We start from the raw sequence: 19,996 nt of genomic DNA on the forward strand, positions 1-19,996 counted from the left end.
TCTTTGCCCTTCGCGCTTTCATAACCTCCAGGCTGGATTACTTGTTCATGGCTAGGGATGAAAATAAACTTCCCTTAAAGAAGGTGAGCAGCTGTAACATGGATCATCAGGAGTGCATTATCTAGATGCTTGGCTTACTACACTATGCCCCCTCAGAATACTGGGTCAAATTCAAAGTCTTGGTCCTATTCTTCAAAGCCTTCCAGGGAACTGTCCCTAGCTACTCAAGAAATTGCCTCTGCAACAGTGATCTCCCCTCACTGCTACATTCCTCAGGACCTGTCAGCTGGAAGGGTGAGACTCATGAGAGCAGGAGACAGAGCTTTCACTGTGGCTACTCACTCCCTCGGGAGATCTGAATGACCGTGGAACTCAGAAGTGTCAGAACAAAATGGAAAAAAATCACTCCTTTGACTCGACAGCAGCTTTCCCACACTATCAACCAGGAAGGCGAAGGAGGCAGAAAAAGAGAAGGAAAAGGTAGATGAAGAAAGAAGGGCAAATTTCCTTAAAGGGCCATCTTTGCAGGAAGGAAGGAAAGAGTAAGACATGACTACAGGCCAGTCTTTGGAGATTTTGAAACTATTAGGTGCCCTGACTCTGGTGGGGATCTCTGTAAAAACGTGTCAAGATCTCACACCCTTTGAACAGATGTTTCTTGGATTTTAAGACATTGTTTCCCATGGGCAAGACTGTGGATGTTTTGACACCTGTGCAGCCGGCTGACAGGTGGAAACATGTAAGGAGGCCCTCTTCCCTCTTTGAATAGCTTGTGCAAGTGTACAATCACACCTCCATTCCCTATGAAGCACAGGGCCTGCTGGCTCAGTGTGCATAAGGGCTCCTGGCTTCCATCTCCACATGGCCGCCTGGAGCAGACCCCCTACTCACCAGGCCAGTCAAGAAGGAATTGAGCAAGGCCATAGTATGTTTCCCTCCCCAGCTACTCATCCTGGAAAGCTGTTTCTCTCTGCTGCATGCCTGCTACAGTGCAGAATCACCCTGCCTCCCCCAACAAGCGTATTGATTGTCTGGCACAGGAAGATGAGCCAAGTTCCTACTGTGAGGTCTAGTGTGAAAGTGGGAGCCAGCTGAGCTCCTGCCCTCAGTACATTAGCTCTCTTAATACTCCCGGATTTTGGGGTCTTGGTGCCCCTGATTGAAATTCAAAACTCCCAGCGATTTCTTTCCCCTTTCATTAATTTCCTAATGTCCCAGTTCTGCTGAGATAAGATCGGGCCAAGGGCTGTGCTCACACCACTTTATTTGTCACTCTGATCAATAGCAAACTTGTTCTGGTGCAAAGGAGGAAAGGACAGAGAGGGGTCTAATTTCCAAATCCATGGAGGTGGGAGAAGATTTGAAGATCCCTCTGTCCTAATTATCCTGCTGTAGAGAGGGGCAGCAAAGCCTAATCTAGACAGCAATAGACCAGGCAGACACACTAGGAGATGGGGGTAGGTCCTTAATATTACGAAGTTCAACATCTCCAAACCTCCAACACTTGTATAAAAAACTGATGGGGGGAAGGGAGGACTTGATCCAGGTTAAAATGAAGCAGGGTTTTTAAGCTTCTGTAAATGTGTGCATGTGTGATTGCATCCCATTTCATTCCCAGTGTGCACAAAACAAAGGATATTTTTATTACAAGCCTTGGAGCAGTGAGTGTGAATCCAACTCCTGAGTAGTGAACAAAAGTTATTGCCACCTGATAGCTGTTTGATGGCATGTGTGAGATGAGTTTGGTGACTCTCAGTACAGTGCCTAGTGATCAGATGTTAAATGATCACCAACATTCAGGCAAAAAGGACGATGGTATGAAAAATGCAGGATGGCAAGCCACAAATGTGTTGTTAATAGTATAGAATCATACACTGTACAAACTCATGTATGAATTTCATAATGTATGATTCCCTTGCATGATGACTTCAGAATAGCATGTTGCTAAATGCAGGACAGAGTGCTTCCTAGAGGGATGTAGGACATTAGAATAAAGGATGGCCCTTAAGAGAAGGCCTAAGTGGTCCGCCTACTATGTTTTGCAATGACAAAAAGCGCCACCACAATTGGCACCTTTGTTGGCAGTAAAGATGGACTCCCAGTCATAACTTTCAGACCCCAAAATTCTGGGATATTCAGATCTAGTGTTTTGGCTGGATCCAGGTGACAGGGTATCATGTGCTAGAAATCCTCCATGGAGATGCAAAGCTATTCTGCTGACTCACCTGGAAACCAGTCCTGGTGGGTCCTATTAGCTGCAACCCAAGCATATAAAAGGAGTAAAATATCCCTTACTGAGCCAGAAACACAGAAGATTGCAAGCAACCATGATTGAAACAGTGAGGTTGATCTGTTGTAATTTAAGATAGCACTAAAGATAAGTCTGAAGCAGGGGGTAAGTTTGTACCTAACCCAATGTGCGTATGTGTCAGAAACAGAGATGGAGTGTCTCCTGCTTACATACCACTATAAAGAGAGGGGTCAGTTGTGAAATCTGGAACTTGATTATACATGTATGCACATCCCTGCCTGCTAAAAGTCTGAGAGTGTTTGAATATTGGGTTTTGGCTGCTTATCTCCAGTGTGAAACTCTGTAGAAATCCCTGCATGCTGCCATTTTTAAAATGAAATCACGTGCCCTCTTCTCTAGCGCCTGATTTTGGGGAAGTTTGGCTCCAGATGTAGATTCAAACTTTATAGTCCAGATCCATCTCAAGTGTCTGTCTTTGGCCTTCACTACAGGCCAGAGGGTCTTCTCCATTCAGCAGCCATATGAGGGGTAAGAGCATTTATTGTTCTGGGGGATTGTTCCAATAAGACACAGAAACTAGAAATGGTCCCATGCCTGCAAAATTCAGTTCCAGGCCTGGAAAGGGTGGAAATGTTGGGATGTCAAGTTTTGGTTCAGCCCGTTATAAACAGAGGCCATTTGAAAATCCACACTCAAGTTCAGAAGCTGGCTATCCCAAATGTTTGGATCTGACTGAAGGTGGTCAGAAGACCCTACAGTCAAAGGACACTGATCACATGGGATAAAACTACTTGACCCTAATGGATGAGCTCTGATCAAAGCACAGCAGAAAAGTCTTAACACCTGTAAGCCCCCGGGCCAGGTTTCTGTCCAGCTCCAGATCTGTTGATCCCAGTGCACATGAGCAACACTGGCTGTCATTTCACATGTAATCCCAGCTAGTCCCAGCAGTGCAGATCCTGTCCCAGCCTCCCACTTTCTAAATTCAGTATCATCAGAGGGTAACGCTTTTATTCCCATATTCCGTGCTGCTTTACCAGACAGGCTCTCAAACCTAATTAAGCTTTGCATTATCATTGTTTTTATCACATTAAGATCCCACTTGGCTCTCAGCAGCATAGACCACAAAGTCAACACTGCATCTTTAAACAGAAACAACAGATTTTGGTTCAATTAAAAATTCATTAAAATGTAAATTAGTTTGGAAATTTTTTTTTCTTCCAATGCCTACTCAGTGTGGTACTTTAATTGCACAGAGTGTTCAAAAGAGTGGGACTCTAGGCACAGAGAGAAATTGATCTCCATGTACTCACCTGGCTAAATGATCTTTGAAGGGCATTTAACCCTTTTCCTTCACCCACTGCAGCTTCTGTTGTCACACAGTAGATCTTCAGTTCACCGCAACACAATCAATTGCCTTAGTGATCTGAACTATGTTATTTTACAGCTATGGTGAATGACTGATTGACATTATCATGCAACTTTGATTCCTTTCCTCTCGTCTTCCTTTGAAATTCTCATATTGCTCCCAGGAAAACTTTTTCCAGCAAGGCCCATCTTGAAAGCCAGCTGGTTCATAGCAGATTTGACTGGGTGTGCCAGAGTAAATTTACGAGCCATATCCCTTATAGAATCTGCAGCAGCCCTGGAGGTGTAAGTCCATTCTTACTAGACCATGCTTTGCTTCTAATGTGCTATAAAAATATGTGTGTGCGTTATTTTTTATATCTGTATTTTAGTTTAGTTTTCTTAACATGGTAAACCCAATCACTATAGCAAGTTCATTAGGTGTCCTTAATTGCTAAGAGCACGCTCAGAACGTATGGCAAATGCAACGTAATTGAGAACTAATTAACTTGTTATAGTTATCTCGTTATATGCCAATTAAACTTTTAAACATTCTTTCCAGTAGATAAAGAAACAATAAAATTCCATCGGGCTAAATTCAGAGCTGGGGTAAATGGGGCAACTCCAGTGACTTCAACTTGTTTTAAATTTCTCTCTTTCCGTTTTTTCCATTAAAAAGAGCCACACAAACAAGGGGCGGGGGGCGGCGATTGACTGTTCCACAGAAGCAGTGGAAATGTTTATGCTCAAACTGTTGTCAAAAGCAAACAAAATCAAGAATAATATTTTCTTTAACCTCTTACAGTCCAGTCATCTGAGGTGTTACTTGTAATAACAGGCAAAAAAATATTCAAATCGGAGAGTGACTGTTAAATTCATAGTGCTTCTTTAATGTTTGTGAAACATTTTGAAGGTGAAAACATTAATTGTTAATTATTAAAATAAAAGGCAAACTCTCTGGGCCTCTTCGAACTGACAGTAAAATCACTGCCTAGATTTATTTATCACTGTGAAAAGAGACATGGGCATGAACACACCACATGGGGGTGGGGTAAATTAATGAGATTTTCCCATCCTGGGAGATATTTCCTACTTTTTTTTTTTTCCAAACTGAAAATGTATGTGGGAAAGGATTAATTCTGGAACCAGAATATTATAATAATGAGAGCCGGAGAAGGGATAGTTAGGTGCTCATATACCATTGTGCTTCATGGACTGGTGTTGGGGTTGGTCCTGCTTTGAGCCGGGGGTTGGAGTAGATGACCTCCTGAGGTCTCTTCCAACCCTGATATTCTATTATTAGATTAGATTAGATGAAATAATCTCTTGAAAGCAAACAGGGTGGCACCTTTGTGATACTAGGCAGCCACGAAGAGCCAAATCCAGCCTTTGGCAGGTACTTTGGGAGTTGAGTCTATTCATATCTAGGCTGAATCTGGTCCAAAAAGTTTAAATTAGAGATGGGTCTGGACAGGTCAAATTGTTTAAGAACATCATGACCACCCACACCTCCCTTAACTTTCTTCCAAATCCCAAACTGAACCTATCTTTTCTCTCCTTGCTATTTCCAGGAAGCTCCGTGGTACAACGAGAGAGGCTGTTCTCAAGCGATTTTCCCACCTAACTTTCCATGCCAAGATGACAAAACCCATCCAGAGACCTTTCAGGTATTTGCTGCATCTAAACATTGTGAAAGTCTCCCATAACTCCTGTGGTTTAAATCGGCACAATTCCCGGAGTGGAAAGAGTGTGATGTAGTGTTATGGAGGTTACTGGCAGCACACCAGAAGACTGGACTGCCCTCTCCTGTGCAGTTCCCCAAGATGTGCTAAAACAGCAAAGCTTGCACAGTCAAGGATTGTGTGTTTTTATTACATTTTTACAATGTTTTCATTACGTGCTTTTATTCTATTGTTCTAAGCTGCTGTAATGAAAGCTGGAGCGATAAAAGTTGATTGATCACTACTTTTCCATGTATAAATGGAGGGGTTTTTTTCCACTAGGAATGCGTGAACCTCAGAAGGTTCAAGAGTTTGATTGAATGCAAAGACCAGGCATCAAATCCAGCTCCAGTGTAAACTCGCTGAGGTCAAGACCTTTACGTTGATTTTTCCGAGTACTTGTCAGGTTATTGGGACATCAAGTTTGCAAAACGGGGCTGGAAATCTGGTGAGAAGGTCTATGTGCGATCTAGTGGTTTGTTTCATCCAAGCTTTTTTGTTAGTTTGGTATTATGTGGGTTCCCATGTCCTGAAATTCTAAAAACTAAAGGAGTTTTTATTTTAAAAATGCCATAGTTGACTTCAGTGGGAGTTTTGGGTGCACAGGGAAGGCAGGGTCAGGCCCTTAGATAAGGATGTACTATTTATAGTTGAAGTCAAAGTAATTGTAATGGGTGGATTCCCTAGTTCTTCTTCCAGTGCTGATTTTTGTGTGTGTAACACTGTGGAGTATGCATGAGCTCCTTGCATCTGAGACCATAGGATTCTTGCTAGCAATGTCCATTGGTCTGGCCTGTGTTCTTCTCCTCCTCATGCTCCAAACCCAAGGCATAAAGGGGTGATGTGAACAGATCACCTCTCCCATTCGTCCTCTACTGCCGCATGGTCTGAATCAGAACGCTCCAGCATCCCAAGCTGATCCTGTCTTCAAACCTGCAAATATTGTAAATAGAGTTATTGTTAGTTAGATTTAGCTCTAGTTTTCCTAGAATTAATTTCTAATTAGAATGTGAGGACTTCTCTTCCCCTTGGGGAACCCCCTTCCTTCCCAATACAGGACAGAGATTATGCCCCTACTCCTTTCCAGTCAGCAATGACCACGAACAGTGCCTTTATTGCTTGGGAGAAGCCATTTTTCATGGAGTGTACCATTTGCTGCTCTTTTCCCAGCCTCACCCAGCAATCACAGGAGTTCAGGCTTAGGAAACATTTCATGGATTGGGCAACGAGGCCAACCCTGTGCTTTGGGCAGAGGTGTTGAGAAGTGCGCCTGCTAGCACCATGACAAATTCCTCTCTCTTCCCTCTTTAGGGACCGCTCTTACGATGGGATACTCATCCAAGAGGTGGATTCCCTTTTCTGATGCAGAGCCGTAGATCTGGTGCCATATAAACATCAAGGAAAGGGTTTTCATTCCAGATACTTCCTGATCACCAAGAAAAAAGGGAAGATGGAGACCCATCCTGAATCATCAGCAACTCAATGTCTTTATCTGCAAATTGAGGATTTGGATGGTCACCCTAGCATTAATAATCCCATCCCTAGACAGAGACACTTGGTTCATAACTCTCGACATGAAGGATGCCTATTTTGACATTGTCATAAATATAAAGGGAAGGGTAAACCCCTTTGAAATCCCTCCTGGCCAGGGGAAAGCTCCTCTCACCTGTAAAGGGTTAAGAAGCTAAAGGTAACCTCGCTGGCACCTGACCAAAATGACCAAAGAGGAGACAAGATACTTTCAAAAGCTGGGAGGAGGGAGAGAAACAAAGGGTCTGTGTGTCTGTCTATATTCTGTCTTTGCCGGGGATAGACCAAATGGAGTCTTAGAACTTTTAGTAAGTAATCTAGCTAGGTACGTGTTAGAGTATGATTTCTTTAAATGGCTGAGAAAAGAACTGTGCTGAATAGAGTAACTATTTCTGCCTATGTATCTTTTTTGTAACTTAAGGTTTTGCCTAGAGGGGTTCTCTATGTTTTGAATCTAATTACCCTGTAGGGTATCTACCATCCTGATTTTACAGGGGGGATTTCTTTATTTCTATTTACTTCTATTTTTATTAAAAGTCTTCTTGTAAGAAAACTGAATGCTTTTTCATTGTTCTCAGATCCAAGGGTTTGGGTCTGTGGTCACCTATGCAAATTGGTGAGGCTTTTTATCCAACATTTTCCAGGAAAGGGGGGGTGCAAGTGTTGGGAGGATTGTTCATTGTTCTTAAGATCCAAGGGTCTGGGTCTGTAGTCACCTAGGCAAATTGGTGAGGCTTTTTACCAAACCTTGTCCAGGAAGTGGGGTGCAAGGTTTTGGGAAATATTTTGGGGGGAAGACGTGTCCAAACAGCTCTTCCCCAGTAACCAGTATTAGTTTGGTGGTGGTAGCGGCCAATCCAAGGACAAAGGGTGGAATATTTTGAACCTTGGGGAAGTTTTGACTTAAGCTGGTAAAGATAAGCTTAGGAGGTTTTTCATGCAGGTCCTCACATCTGTACCCTAGAGTTCAGAGTGGGGGAGGAACCTTGACAGACATAGACATTCATCCCTCCCTCTGGAGGTTCCTCAGGTTTGTCGTAGGTCCAAACAACTACCAATACAGGGTACTTCCCTTCAGACTAGTAACTGTACCCAGTGTGTTTGCAAAAATATTCTCAGTAGTTCGCAGCACATGTTCGTCACAATGGCTTGACAGTCTTTACATACCTAGATTATTGGTTTTTGATGGGCAGGTCCTGGCTGGAAGTTCTGACCTCAGTGAAATCGTTGCTCAATCTTCTGGCATCACTTGGCATCTGTGTGAACACAGAAAAGTCTGTCCTGGCTCCAACACAGATTATACAATCCATAGGAGTGACTCTGGATTCTATCAGAGCAAAAACTTGTCTTCCCATAGGCAGATTCCAGTAGATGAACAATCTAGTCAATCAAGTCAGGAAGAATCCAAAGACATCAGTTCATTCCTTCCTTATCCTTGTAGGCCACACGGTGTCATACACTTATGCAACACCTTTCACAAGGCTTCTCTCCCGTATCTGCTAGGTTGGCTTTGAACAGTTTATGCACCAAGAAAAGACAGCATAGACAAATTAGTAATGATTTCCTCCAATGTGAAGGATCCTCTAACTTGGTGGGCAAACACAGAAAGTTTGTGTGGGAGTTCACTTCCTTCTTCCACACCTGAGAGACCCTTAATCACAGATGCATCATTATGAGGTTGGGGCACCCCCCTGGATGAGCACAGCCACCTAGACTCCTTGGAAGGCCAGAATGCAAATAAACCTGTCAGTGCTGAGAGCCGTCCAGGAAGCCTGAATGGCGCTACATCAGTGCAAGCCCCAAATACAGATGTGCAGTTGCAGCTCTGGTGTAATATAGGGCTGGAATTGGTGTGGCTTACTCTGGTTTGAAACTGGGGTGAGCAATTCTGGTATAATGTGTTTACACTGGTGGCTAGCTACACCAGAGCAACAACAGTACAATATCTCCAGTATAACATGCCCTCCTATGGAGATATGGGAGTTCAGCCCCTCACAGGATTGGTTTCTTAGCTTCTTGGTGAATATATCTCTGCAGTTAGTACAGTCTGCTTCTCCATCCAGCTTCAGTAGAAATTTCCAGGCTAAAGAAGTCTTATCTGCCACTGATGCCATTAAACATTGATTCGTGCCTTTCTTGTACTGTGCCTTAGACTCATCCTCTGTAATTCTTCCTTCACTGGGCCCCAGGCCATGCTCCAGAGACTGCAATTCATTGTGAAATGCCTCTTTCAGGGCTCTTGCGCCCAATAGAGACTTTTCCCCAGATAGTTTAGAGATGTCTATAAAGTCGATGAGCATCAGTGTCCAAAATTCCACAGGGAGGCCCACGAGTGGGTAGGACAGAACACCAAAAGGGCATGAGATGATGTGTGCACCAGGAGGGGAGATGCCAGAACTTTTTAGGAAGTAGGTAACAAGGATCTGGATTTCTTAGCAGACTCACAGCTGTGATTTATTCATAGAAAGAAGGAAGGGAAATCTTTCCGCTTCCCCACACTGAAATTCTCCGTTCCCTGGCTTTAGTCACGAACCTCCCAAGCAGGAGATGTATATCTCCACCCTCCATAGAGTATTCTGCATCCGATGAAGTGAGCTGTAGCTCACGAAAGCTTATACTCAAATAAATTGGTTAGTCTCTAAGGGGCCACAAGTACTCCTTTTCTTTCTGCAGCTTGTGTTATTGTTTGCTAAATATTGTGGCACATTGTTTACCTCACTCTGCAGCCTCAAGATCTTTCTGCCGTTTCTCTGCTCTAGGAATTTCATAAATAAATCACTAGGTCAGGAAGTCTCCCTCTTTCTCCCTCTCACACCCTCCACTCTGTATTTGTACAGATCATTTAAACCTGCCATGAATGCTACTTTTGATTGCTCCCCTCTGATGGTATCTCTGTGTACTAGGCTTAATCCGGCAGAAGACTGATCATTCATACTCCTGACCACAAAGAACCCTAATGATCTAATACCATAGTACAATCAGATGTAGATATTACCTGAATGTAAGTTTGTTTCCCTGGTAATGTAGACATCTAAACCTACAGACCAGGTGTTCAAAGGAGTGGGTTTTCAGGGGCTCAGTACCATGGCAGAGCCAGATATTCAAAATTATCTCAGCTCCCATTTAGGCACCTGAAAAGACAGCAGGATTTTCAAAAGTACCCAGCCCCAACTGCTCCCATTGTGACTTACATGCATCCAACATACTGAACTCTTTTGAAAATGTGGCCAAAAGTGACTGTTATCAGGTCTCCCACTTAGTCCTTCTCAAGACTAAACATGGCCAGTTTTTTTTAAATCTTTCCTTATAGGTCAGGTTTTCTGACCTGCTTTTCAACACAGCTGTAAAGAGTGACTGAGTTTCTGCCAAATTCAGGACAAGATGAACTACTGGAATCTTTCTAGTAGAGAAAGGCCAGAACAAGAGCTTCAAATCCAAAAATACCCCTGAACTGTAGCGCTTTTGAAACTCAGCCATAAACATCATGATTAGGGTTTATTACAATATCAGGCCAAAGAGAAATATCACATCCTAACAGCTTTGAACTGGGCTGAGGACAAAATCCAGGTCTGAATTTTGTATCTGAAGCCCTTCTATGTTAACTAGTCACTTTAAAGCTATCAGTGTAAAGGAGAAACAATAACCAGTTGGGGCTTATTTAGTGCAAAGTGCTGTTAAATTTGAATCACTGCAGGTTGGCTATAGAAAATATCAGTGTTATACACACACACACACACACAATCCAGTCCGATTAATTGAAAATACGGTCTTGTTTAGCCCAATTTCATTATAGTGCAAGTTACCAATATGTTATTGCTCTTATGAATGAGTTTTACTTCTAAATCAGCAGGCTGGCCCACTGGATATGTACAACTCCATGCCTACGCGAGCGACAGTCACACCTCCAGTTGTAACACAGGCTTTGTCTACACTACCAAGATTTGTCGACAAAACTTAATGTTGACACCCAAAAGTCGACAAAAGAAAAATTGCCAAAGGGTGTTCACACTTGCTCCCTCTGTCGACAGATCATGTCCACATAGTGGGCACCATCATCAACCGGGTGAGCCATGCATTGTGGCTATGTATCCCACAGTGCAGTGTTGTGGGAAAGTGGAGGTGATCACTGCGCATCTTGCGAGGATTCCCTCCCGGTTCTCCCACAGCCTCCGCAGCTGCCGGGAGCAGCATCATGAGTAGCTCTGGAAGCTCTCCATGCTGAGGAATGTCAAAGCAGTGCAGCGGTCTCTCCTCCCACCCTCCCTGAGACAGCAATCTGCCTGCCGCTGCCTTCCTAGTGCAGGGCAAAACACGGGCATTCCAATGATTTTCTCTTTGTTCCCCAAACGGAACAGCACCCTCAGCTGTCAGATATTTCCCGCAGCTTTGAAAGGGGAGGGGCGCATGCCCGCAGAGATCAAAACACTGAGCAGAGCAATCAGGCAAGCATTGTGGGATACTGGTGGAAGCCAGTTCTGTCGACAAAACAAACAGCAGTGTCTACACTGGTTCTTTGTCAGCAATAAAGGGAGGGGAAAAGAAAAGAGTCTCTCATGGAGTGGAAGTTTTTTGTCGCCAACACCAGGCGTTTTTCCCCACAAAAGTCTCATTGCAGTGTGTACGCTCTCACTGTTTTGTCGCCAAAAGGCAGTTTTTGGCCACAAAACTTGGTAATGTAGACAAAGCCATAGACAAGAATAAGGCTGAAGTGTGTAGGCTCAGGGTAAGTAGGGAATAGAACAGGTAACTCTTGTGCCTTTTCTACAGCAACATGATCTATGAAAGATTCCTTTGTTTGTTTGTTTGTTTGGCTCTATGTAAGGAAAATTTGCAAATGCAGATTTCTATGGAATTCTTTGACTGCTTCCATGAGCCTGTGAAGCTGACACTGGGTTTGAACTTAGTGGATTTGCTCCCTTTGGCTGTGGAGGTTTACAAGGGTCGATGAAAACGCAGCAAGAACCAACATTCTTTAAAGTTAAAGCCTCCTCCCGCTTGTTTCCTTCTCTTTCTCACTGCCTTGGGCACCTCTGTGACCCTGTGCTCATCAAGCATGATCAAAACATTCCCAAGTGCATGGCCCCCCTGAGAGAATGCTCCCCACCCGCTACATACACACACTGCCACCTAGTGGTTTGATAATCCACCAAAGCTTGACAGCAACGAAGAGGGGCAATGCAAATCTGGGGATTTCAGCCAAATGCCATTAACGCTGCATTTAAAAACTTGACATCCGACAGTACTCAGCTATGTTCCACCTTCCCAAATTGGAGGTGCCCTGTTAGAGATGCACAAACTGCCAGGCTATAACGGATTGGATACAGTGCCAGCTGTGCAGATGCATTTGGAAATATCACTACATTAGCACCAGTCTCAGATAACAGGAGGTACAATTGTCACACGTTTTCTACCTTTTCAGTTTTTTGTGCGTGTCTAATTGAGGGGGAGGAGGAAGGACCTTATCTCTTGTGACTAGTGGTGGCACAACTGAAAAAATTGTTTTTGTTACCAGGTGGAAAGCTTTTCACATGCAAATTGTCAATATCATTGCAACGTAGTTTTTTTATTCATCTAAAACAGTTTATCTGACCAGAAAAAAAATAATAATAAAAAGAAAGATTATTCTTGTTTTATATCAAACATTTCACTCTGACAATAGTGAGTTGTACACAATGAAATGTTGGGATGGATCACCCCATTTTGCAATTTCCTATGGGAGAGAAAAAACAAAGGAGAATAATGGACAATTATCTGTTTTGGACATTCATGCCAAACAACAGTCAAGTGGCTGTTTATGCAGGCTTTTTATTTTCTCTTTTTCCCCATCAGAGAAATTGGTACATTTTTATAGTTGTGTATTTTGTTGTCTCTTCATTGTTTACAATTCCCTCTCAGAAGCTGGGAAAATCATGTCACATTCCCTACTGATTCCGTCCTTTGCTATTGATTTTTACTTCCAGAAAATCCTAATAGAGCTTGAAATTAATACAATTTAATTTTGTGCTCTCCATTTATTTTGTGCCAAAATGAGGATCTTCGCTGCTGTTGCACAGCTCTAGGTATACAGAATATGGCAGAGGTCGACTCCTGAGGACAATAAACACTGGGAAGAGGAGTACATTGATACTTTACACTCTCCATCCCAAGACAGTGAGGATCATTTGCTCCAGCCCAGTGAACCAGATATAAATATTTCTCTCTTGAATGGTTCATCCAAAAAGTGGAATTTAGAGGGCCAGATCCTAAACTGGAATAAATCAACCCTGTTCCCTTGATTTTAACCTACATCAGATTACCACAACTGAGAATCTGGCTCGATATGTCTTGCCTCTTAAGTGAAAAACACACTTCTAGACCCATGAGCCAAGTCATCCAATGATCTCAAAGCACTTTGCAAGCAGCACAGTATCTCTGTGAGGTAGGTAAGTGTTGTTTTGCATATAGTTAAACTGAGGCACAGTTTGAGTGACTTTGTCTAAAGTCAAACAGATCTGGGAAAAGAACCGAGGTGTCCTGGTTCCCAGTGCCTTGCTCTGCTCACTGTAGGGCTGCTTAGGCATAATTAGATGTAGATCCATTCGCCAACCAAAGATGCAATGGATTCTTTCTGCATCGATGAAGTGAACTGTAGCTCACGAAAGCTCATGCTCAAATAAATTTGTTAGTCGCTAAGGTGCCACAAGTACTCCTTTTCTTTTTGCGGATACAGACTACACGGCTGCAATTCTGCAAGAGTGGGGTTTATGCAGAAGTGGGCTCTGCTATGTATGACAAGAGCCTTCAGGAGAAGATTGGGGACACTGAACCTTGCCAAATCTGCAATGCTGCTTCCTGCTAATGAACTTGCTGAGGAGGAACAGACACTTCCTGGCCTGTGGGAGATGTTTCACTTTTTCAGGAGGCCTGAGGCTTTCACTGGAGGAAGCGCCTGTAGGCAGGTTATAGTGTTGATAATGAGGCTATGAAAGGTTGTGGCCGTGGTTAATATAGGCTTCCATTTGTCACGCCTGTTTGTCATGTCACCACACTGTTTAGCTGTATAAAATGGACTGTAAACTTTGTTCATTTGGGACTGACAGCTGTGATAAAGGTTATGTGCATTTTACAGCTTTGCAAATTTGAAGGAGAAAGGTCTCACTGCACAAGGACTTATCATTCATCATATCGCAGAAGACACTATTAGATCATTTTGTCTGTCCCTCCCCTGCCAGTTCAGGATGCCACTGCTTGGCTTAATGGTGCCTCCTGCTCAGGTTAAAGACTTGGTTTTAAATATGTAGAACTTCTGCTCTCTCTACACATCTGTGTCTTTCATATCTGCATTCTAAATCCACTCTCTCTCCTCAAGTTGTCATTTAATATCTGCATTCTAAATCCACCATGCCTCCTCAAGTTGTGGATTGCACCCTCAGCAAGTTTGCAGATGACACTAAACTGGGAGGAGTGGTAGATACACTGGAGGGTAGGGATAGGATAAAAAAGGACCTAGACAAATTAGAGGATTGCGCCAAAAGAAATCTGATGAGGTTCAACAAGGACAAGTGCAGAGTCCTGCATTTAGGACGGAAGAATCCCATGCACCATTACAGACTAGGGACCGAGCAGCTAGGCAGCAGTTCCGCAGAAAAGGATCTAGGGGTTAGAGTGGACAAGAAGCTGGATATGGGTCAACAGTGTGCCCTTGTTGCCAAGAAGGCTAACGGCATTTTGGGCTGTATAAGTAGGAGCATTGCCAGCAGATCGAGGGACATGATCATTCCCCTCTATTTGGAATTGGTGAGGCCTCATCTGGAGTACTGTGTCCAGTTTTGGGCCCCACACTACAAGAAGGATGTGGAAAAATTGGAACGCGTCCAGCGGAGGGCAACAAAAATGATGAGGGGGCTGGAGCACATGACTTATGAGGAGAGGCTGAGGGAACTGGGATTATTTAGTCTGCAGAAGAGAAGAATGAGGGGGGGATTTGATAGCTGCCTTCAACTACCTGAAAGGGGGTTCCAAATAGGATGGCTCTAGACTGTTCTCAGTGGTAGCAGATGACAGAACAAGGAGTAATGGTCTCAAGTTGCAGTGGGGGAGGTTTAGATTGAATATTAGGAAAAACTTTTTCACTAGGAGGGTGGTGAAGCCCTGGAATGGGTTACCTAGAGAGGTGGTGGAATCTTCTTCCTTAAAGGTTTTTAAGGTCAGGCTTGACAAAGTCCTGGCTGGGATGATTTAGTTGGGGATTGGTCCTGCTTTGAGCATGGGGTTGGACTAGATGACCTCCTGAGGTCCCTTCCAACCCTGATATTCTATGATTCTAATGTCCCTAGAGAGTTAACTGTTATTTCTTGAATCCTTGGAGCTATTGTATGGGAATTTGGTTAGTACAAACTGATATTTATAAAAGGTCAAAAGGAAATGTAAAAGTGTCTTTCCTTTCTTTTCCTTGCCTTCAAAGCAGAGAATGCAACATTGCATAAAGAACTTGCTTTTGCCACTATGCAAAGATTTTTTTTTCAGTACTCCCAGTATTTAGTGCAGAATTCTATGAGTGGAGAATTATTCTCCAAATTACCAGAGGCAAGACGATATAATAGTCTTTTATTCTATTTCAGAACATATTACTCTTCCTTTACGGACTGTTTCCACAGTTTACTCTAATCTTCCTGCAACCTGTCTTGTAGAGGAGATATAAAATTGAGGCCCTGCCACATTTGTGCACCTGTTTAATTTTAAGTGGGGAATAGTCCCAGTGGCTTCAATATACAGTGTGACCAAGAGCTGCAGAATCAGGCCCATTGTTTGTGACGCACTTTGGGATAAATAGCATATTAGCAAAATAGGGTGTGTTAAACCCAAATCTTGCACCATCCTTTATGGGAGAGTCTCAGACTCCTCCAGAAGGACTGTGTGCAGGCTGAAATATATTGTACTATGGTCTGTATGTGTTATACTGATTTTGTGCCTATATTCAAGGCTGGACTTGACACCAAGTCAAGGGAGCCAGACACCATCCTTCACCCAGGACATTGGCTCCCCCTCCAATACTGGATCAAATTCAAGGTTCTGGTCCTCATAGCCAATGCCTGATCACCTATATAAGGTCTTTCCCTCTGCAGTGCTCCAAGAACACTCCACCAATAGGCATGAGGCAGCTGATGGCACCAAGAGCAAGATTCTACAGTGTTCTCTGTGGAAGAACCTAACTATGGAGCTCTCTGGTATAGGACATCAAACTCAACTCACGGCGTGCCTCCTTCAGGGCCTGATCTTGTTTCCATTGCAGTCAATGGCAGGGCTCCCACTGACGGACTTAATGGCAGGTGGATCAAGACCCAGAGCAGGCATCTATTTACACAAGTCTCTCCTTAGCAGAAGGGATGACTCTCCAGCCAACAAGCCCCATTTCCTAATAAAGTCCTCACCCGGACAGACAAACAGCCTATGGAGTATGACTCCTGCCACAGGCAGAGCATAGAATCCTGCCCTCCTGCCCAGACCGCTCTGAGGCTGTTCTGATATTTAGCCAATGTGGCTGGCACACTCTAAACAGAAGGATCAGACAGAAGGGACTGAAGCACCATCTGGGGTGGAGCAGGCAGGGACCCTGAGGAGCAGAACTTCTGTACCACTAGAGATTCACATAGCAGGGGAAAGTGCCGATTGTGTGGTGTTCCCAAGAGTCACAGGATGAGAGCGCCACTCCTCTTCCTCCTAGGAATCCCAGATGCCAGCCATCACACTATCCAGCCTCCTTCTCAAAGCCCTTCCTCACCGCACACTCTACAGCCTATTCGTGAGGCTGGCCACGCTGCCCATTTCCTGTGGAGCCTCAAGATGTGGTGAGCAGAGAAGCTGAGGAAATGGAAATTGGAAGGAAAACAAGCCTTTTTTTCTGGATTACTGCAGAGGGGAAATTATGGAGCTGTTTCCACTTCCACAATATCTAATTAAACCCAAAGCTCTTGCTATGCTCCATTCTGAATACTGGATACAGACTCTAAATCTACTGGATATGCTCTAGTATATACAGAGGCACAGTGTAATTGTACTGGACTGGCCTATGCTGTATTTTAACCTATAAATTCACAGTCCCTGATGGTTTGTTTCCCCTATTTACAATTATATTAAATTTCAAAAACCCAGCTCCCACAGGAGGCTATGAAAGGGCAACAGGTACAAAAGACCCCCGCACCTCTTTCATACTGGCATCTAGTACTAGGGGAACACACCACACTACACCCCTGGCTACCCACAAAATATTGTGCCACTTTAACTATACTGGTGTAGTTATATTGGTACAACCCTCCACATACACTCAGTGTGGGTGCACTTATAGTGGTAGACGTGTTTTATCAGTGTATCTCAGTCCCATATAACTACATCCACATCTGGATTTGTACCAGAATATCTATAATAATAAAAAATCACACCCCTACTCAACATAGCTATACCAGTACAAAACTGAGTGTAGAATAGAAAATGGCAGTTCTCCAAGTGGCCCATTTAATAGCCCTGTTTTGCTTAATAGTCCGCCTATTCAGGCTAAAGATGCTGTTTTAAATATGTAAGCAATTAGTCTCTCTCTCTCCCTCCCTTCCCCTCCCATCCCATCTGTGCCTCTCCTATCTGCTGCATTATAATCCACTGCATACCTCTCCAGTTTGGTGGCATGTATTACACCAGATAATTCACTGTTCTGTCCAGCAACCTTTAGCTCAATTGTAACAAGCCTGGGTTTGGACACAGCAGGCCAGCTTGGCCTTGGCTAACCCCATTGCATTATTGGCCCTTTATCTCCATGGCAGGATCCATCCTGGAATCATAGCCTCATCAATGATAAGGCTAGAAGGCAAGAACCTCCTGGGTCATTCTCTGGTCCAACCCCTCCTCCTTTTTCCCTCCTCCCACCCTGTCACACACACACACACCATCACAACCCTGCCAGTGAAAGAAATTGCAGCTCTGACCCCAGCAGCCATTTCTCTCCAGCATAGAAACTAAGATTCTGGCTGTAGCTCGCAGCAAGTTACTGGGGCTAGGAGTGTGACAGGTCTCTGGGAAGTAAGACTATTGTGTGCCTTTGCTGGTAAACACAATGGGCCAAATTAATCCCTGATGTAACTCTAGTGAGATTGAGTCACAGCAGGACAATATTTTATTATTACAAAAGCAGCATCCCAATTTTCAAATACTTATTTTCCCCATGTTATATATTAATACTAATAAGGAATGTTAACAATTAATCTTATATTATTTATTTTTATATAGTGCTTTCTACCCCAAAGGACCCCATTTAATGTATACATTATACAAGAAGTGGAAAGGTACAATCACTACTGTAAGCAATGTGATTATAATAATCATCATTATTAAGAGTATGTTTTGTTCGTAGAGGGACAAACCTGCTACCAGCTGGCACTCCCTCCAATACATGCATAAGCAATTGACCTGCAAAAATTCCTCCAACACCTGTATTTACGTGTGCAGATTGTGTACACAGGAAGGCTGGGGCACACATCATTTTGTAGGTGCAAAATACTTCCATGGGCATTTTTGCCAGTACAAATCTAGAGGGCTTGGCTATAAAATTTGGACCCCTGTGCAATGGGGTGCTGGTCCATGACATATAGCGCCTTTCATCTGAGGATCTCCTAGCGCTTAGCAGACATTAATAAATGAAGGTTCACCACACCCCCTGGGCAGGGGTAAGTTTTAATCATACTAAGTCCATCTTCTGCACATGGTAGATCTCACATGGGTCCATAAGGAGAGGCCAAAGGTTCTGCCTATGCCAGGGTATAGCACCTCCGATGTCATAGGAGGAGTGTGCCCAGTGCTGGCAATGGATCTGCCCCACACTTGAGAAGGGGGGGATGTTACAAAGCATTTGCCTCTGCCCACCTGCCCTTGTCTGTGTGAGGGGAGTGCAGGCAGGAGCTGCTCCCACTGCTGTCCCCAGGTGCCGGTCTGTGTGTCAGACAAACTTTGAGGGGGGGAGGGAGGGAGGAGGGGGATACATTTCCCAGCCTCTGTCTCCTTCCCTCCCTCCCTCTATCAGTGTCAGGGAGGGTGGAAAAAGCTCTCTCCTGCTCCTTTGCAAAGAGGGGACCGGGCTCTGCCAGCAGCCCCTGCCCACCCCCGGGCTGCGGGGAAGGGCGAAGAAGGAGCGAACCCGGCGAGTCGGGCAGCGGGTGAGGGCGTTTCTCGGGCGAGCCCCCGAGCCGCTGGCCCTCCCGGGGGGCTCCGCCCAGGACCCCAGCGCGGCTCCCCAGCCAGCCGCCCCCCGCCCCCGGCCAGGAGCCATGCAGCTGCCGTGCCGGAGCTGGGCGCTGGCGCTACTCACCCTGCTCGTGGGCTTCCTCATCTTCGTGGACATCTCGGAGCTCGAGGAGGAGGAGACCGGGTAAGCAGCTCCGCGCCCTGCCCGGCTCCCCGCCGCCTGCCGCCGGGGAGCGGGCTCCGGGACGGGCGCTCGGGAGGCACGGGTGGGCGCTGGGCTGCTTGCAGGGGGGTCGACTGCCCGGCGGAAAGGGGGTGCTCCTTGCTGGAGGGGACAGGGTGCCGGGGTGGGTGCTAGGGGTGGAGAGGGGTGCCAGGGTGGGTGCTGGGGGTGGGTGCTGGGGGAGGAGAGGGGTTCCGGGGTGGGTGGTGGGTGCTGGGGGGAGGAGAGAGGTGGGTGCTGGGGGAGGAGAGAGGTGGGTGCTGGGGGAGGAGAGGGGTTCCGGGGTGGGTGGTGGGTGCTGTGGGGAGGAGAGAGGTGGGTGCTGTGGGGAGGAGAGGGGTTCCGGGGTGGGTGGTGGGTGCTGTGGGGAGGAGAGAGGTGGGTGCTGGGGGAGGAGAGAGGTGGGTGCTGGGGGAGGAGAGGGGTTCCGGGGTGGGTGGTGGGTGCTGTGGGGAGGAGAGAGGTGGGTGCTGGGGGAGGAGAGAGGTGGGTGCTGGGGGAGGAGAGGGGTTCCGGGGTGGGTGGTGGGTGCTGTAGGGAGGAGAGAGGTGGGTGCTGGGGGAGGAGAGAGGTGGATGCTGGGGGAGGAGAGGGGTTCCGGGGTGGGTGGTGGGTGCTGTAGGGAGGAGAGAGGTGGGTGCTGGGGGAGGAGAGGGGTGTTGGGGTGGGTGCTGGGGGGTGGGTGCCGGGGAAAGGAGATGATGGAGGAGAGAGGAA

The 19,996-nt window shown here is 45.4% G+C and overlaps 1 protein-coding gene and 1 long non-coding RNA gene across 4 annotated transcripts in view; one reads left to right on the plus strand and one right to left on the minus strand.

The window, feature by feature from the left end:
• Window positions 1-3,569: 3,569 nt before the first annotated feature.
• On the minus strand, window positions 3,570-19,729 carry LOC140895054 (uncharacterized). Of its 2 annotated transcripts, none has more exons than XR_012154054.1 (4): window positions 19,181-19,729; window positions 8,017-8,105; window positions 6,644-6,745; window positions 3,570-6,252 (listed from the first exon to the last, which is right to left on the minus strand). It is a non-coding gene; the product is annotated as an uncharacterized lncRNA (long non-coding RNA). The 2 variants fall into 2 exon arrangements; XR_012154053.1 differs by having other exon boundaries at window positions 6,644-6,811.
• Window positions 18,906-19,996, plus strand: part of ST8SIA2 (ST8 alpha-N-acetyl-neuraminide alpha-2,8-sialyltransferase 2) — a 38,645-nt gene continuing 37,554 nt past the window's right edge. For both annotated transcript variants that reach the window (XM_073304211.1, XM_073304212.1), the window contains exon 1: window positions 18,906-19,240. In XM_073304211.1, the coding sequence (XP_073160312.1) occupies window positions 19,140-19,240 (101 nt within the window). In that variant the 5' untranslated portion in view covers window positions 18,906-19,139. The remainder of the gene's footprint in view (window positions 19,241-19,996) is intronic.

This window comes from Lepidochelys kempii, chromosome 10, assembly GCF_965140265.1.
Source record: "Lepidochelys kempii isolate rLepKem1 chromosome 10, rLepKem1.hap2, whole genome shotgun sequence".
Taxonomy (NCBI): domain Eukaryota; kingdom Metazoa; phylum Chordata; order Testudines; family Cheloniidae; genus Lepidochelys; species Lepidochelys kempii.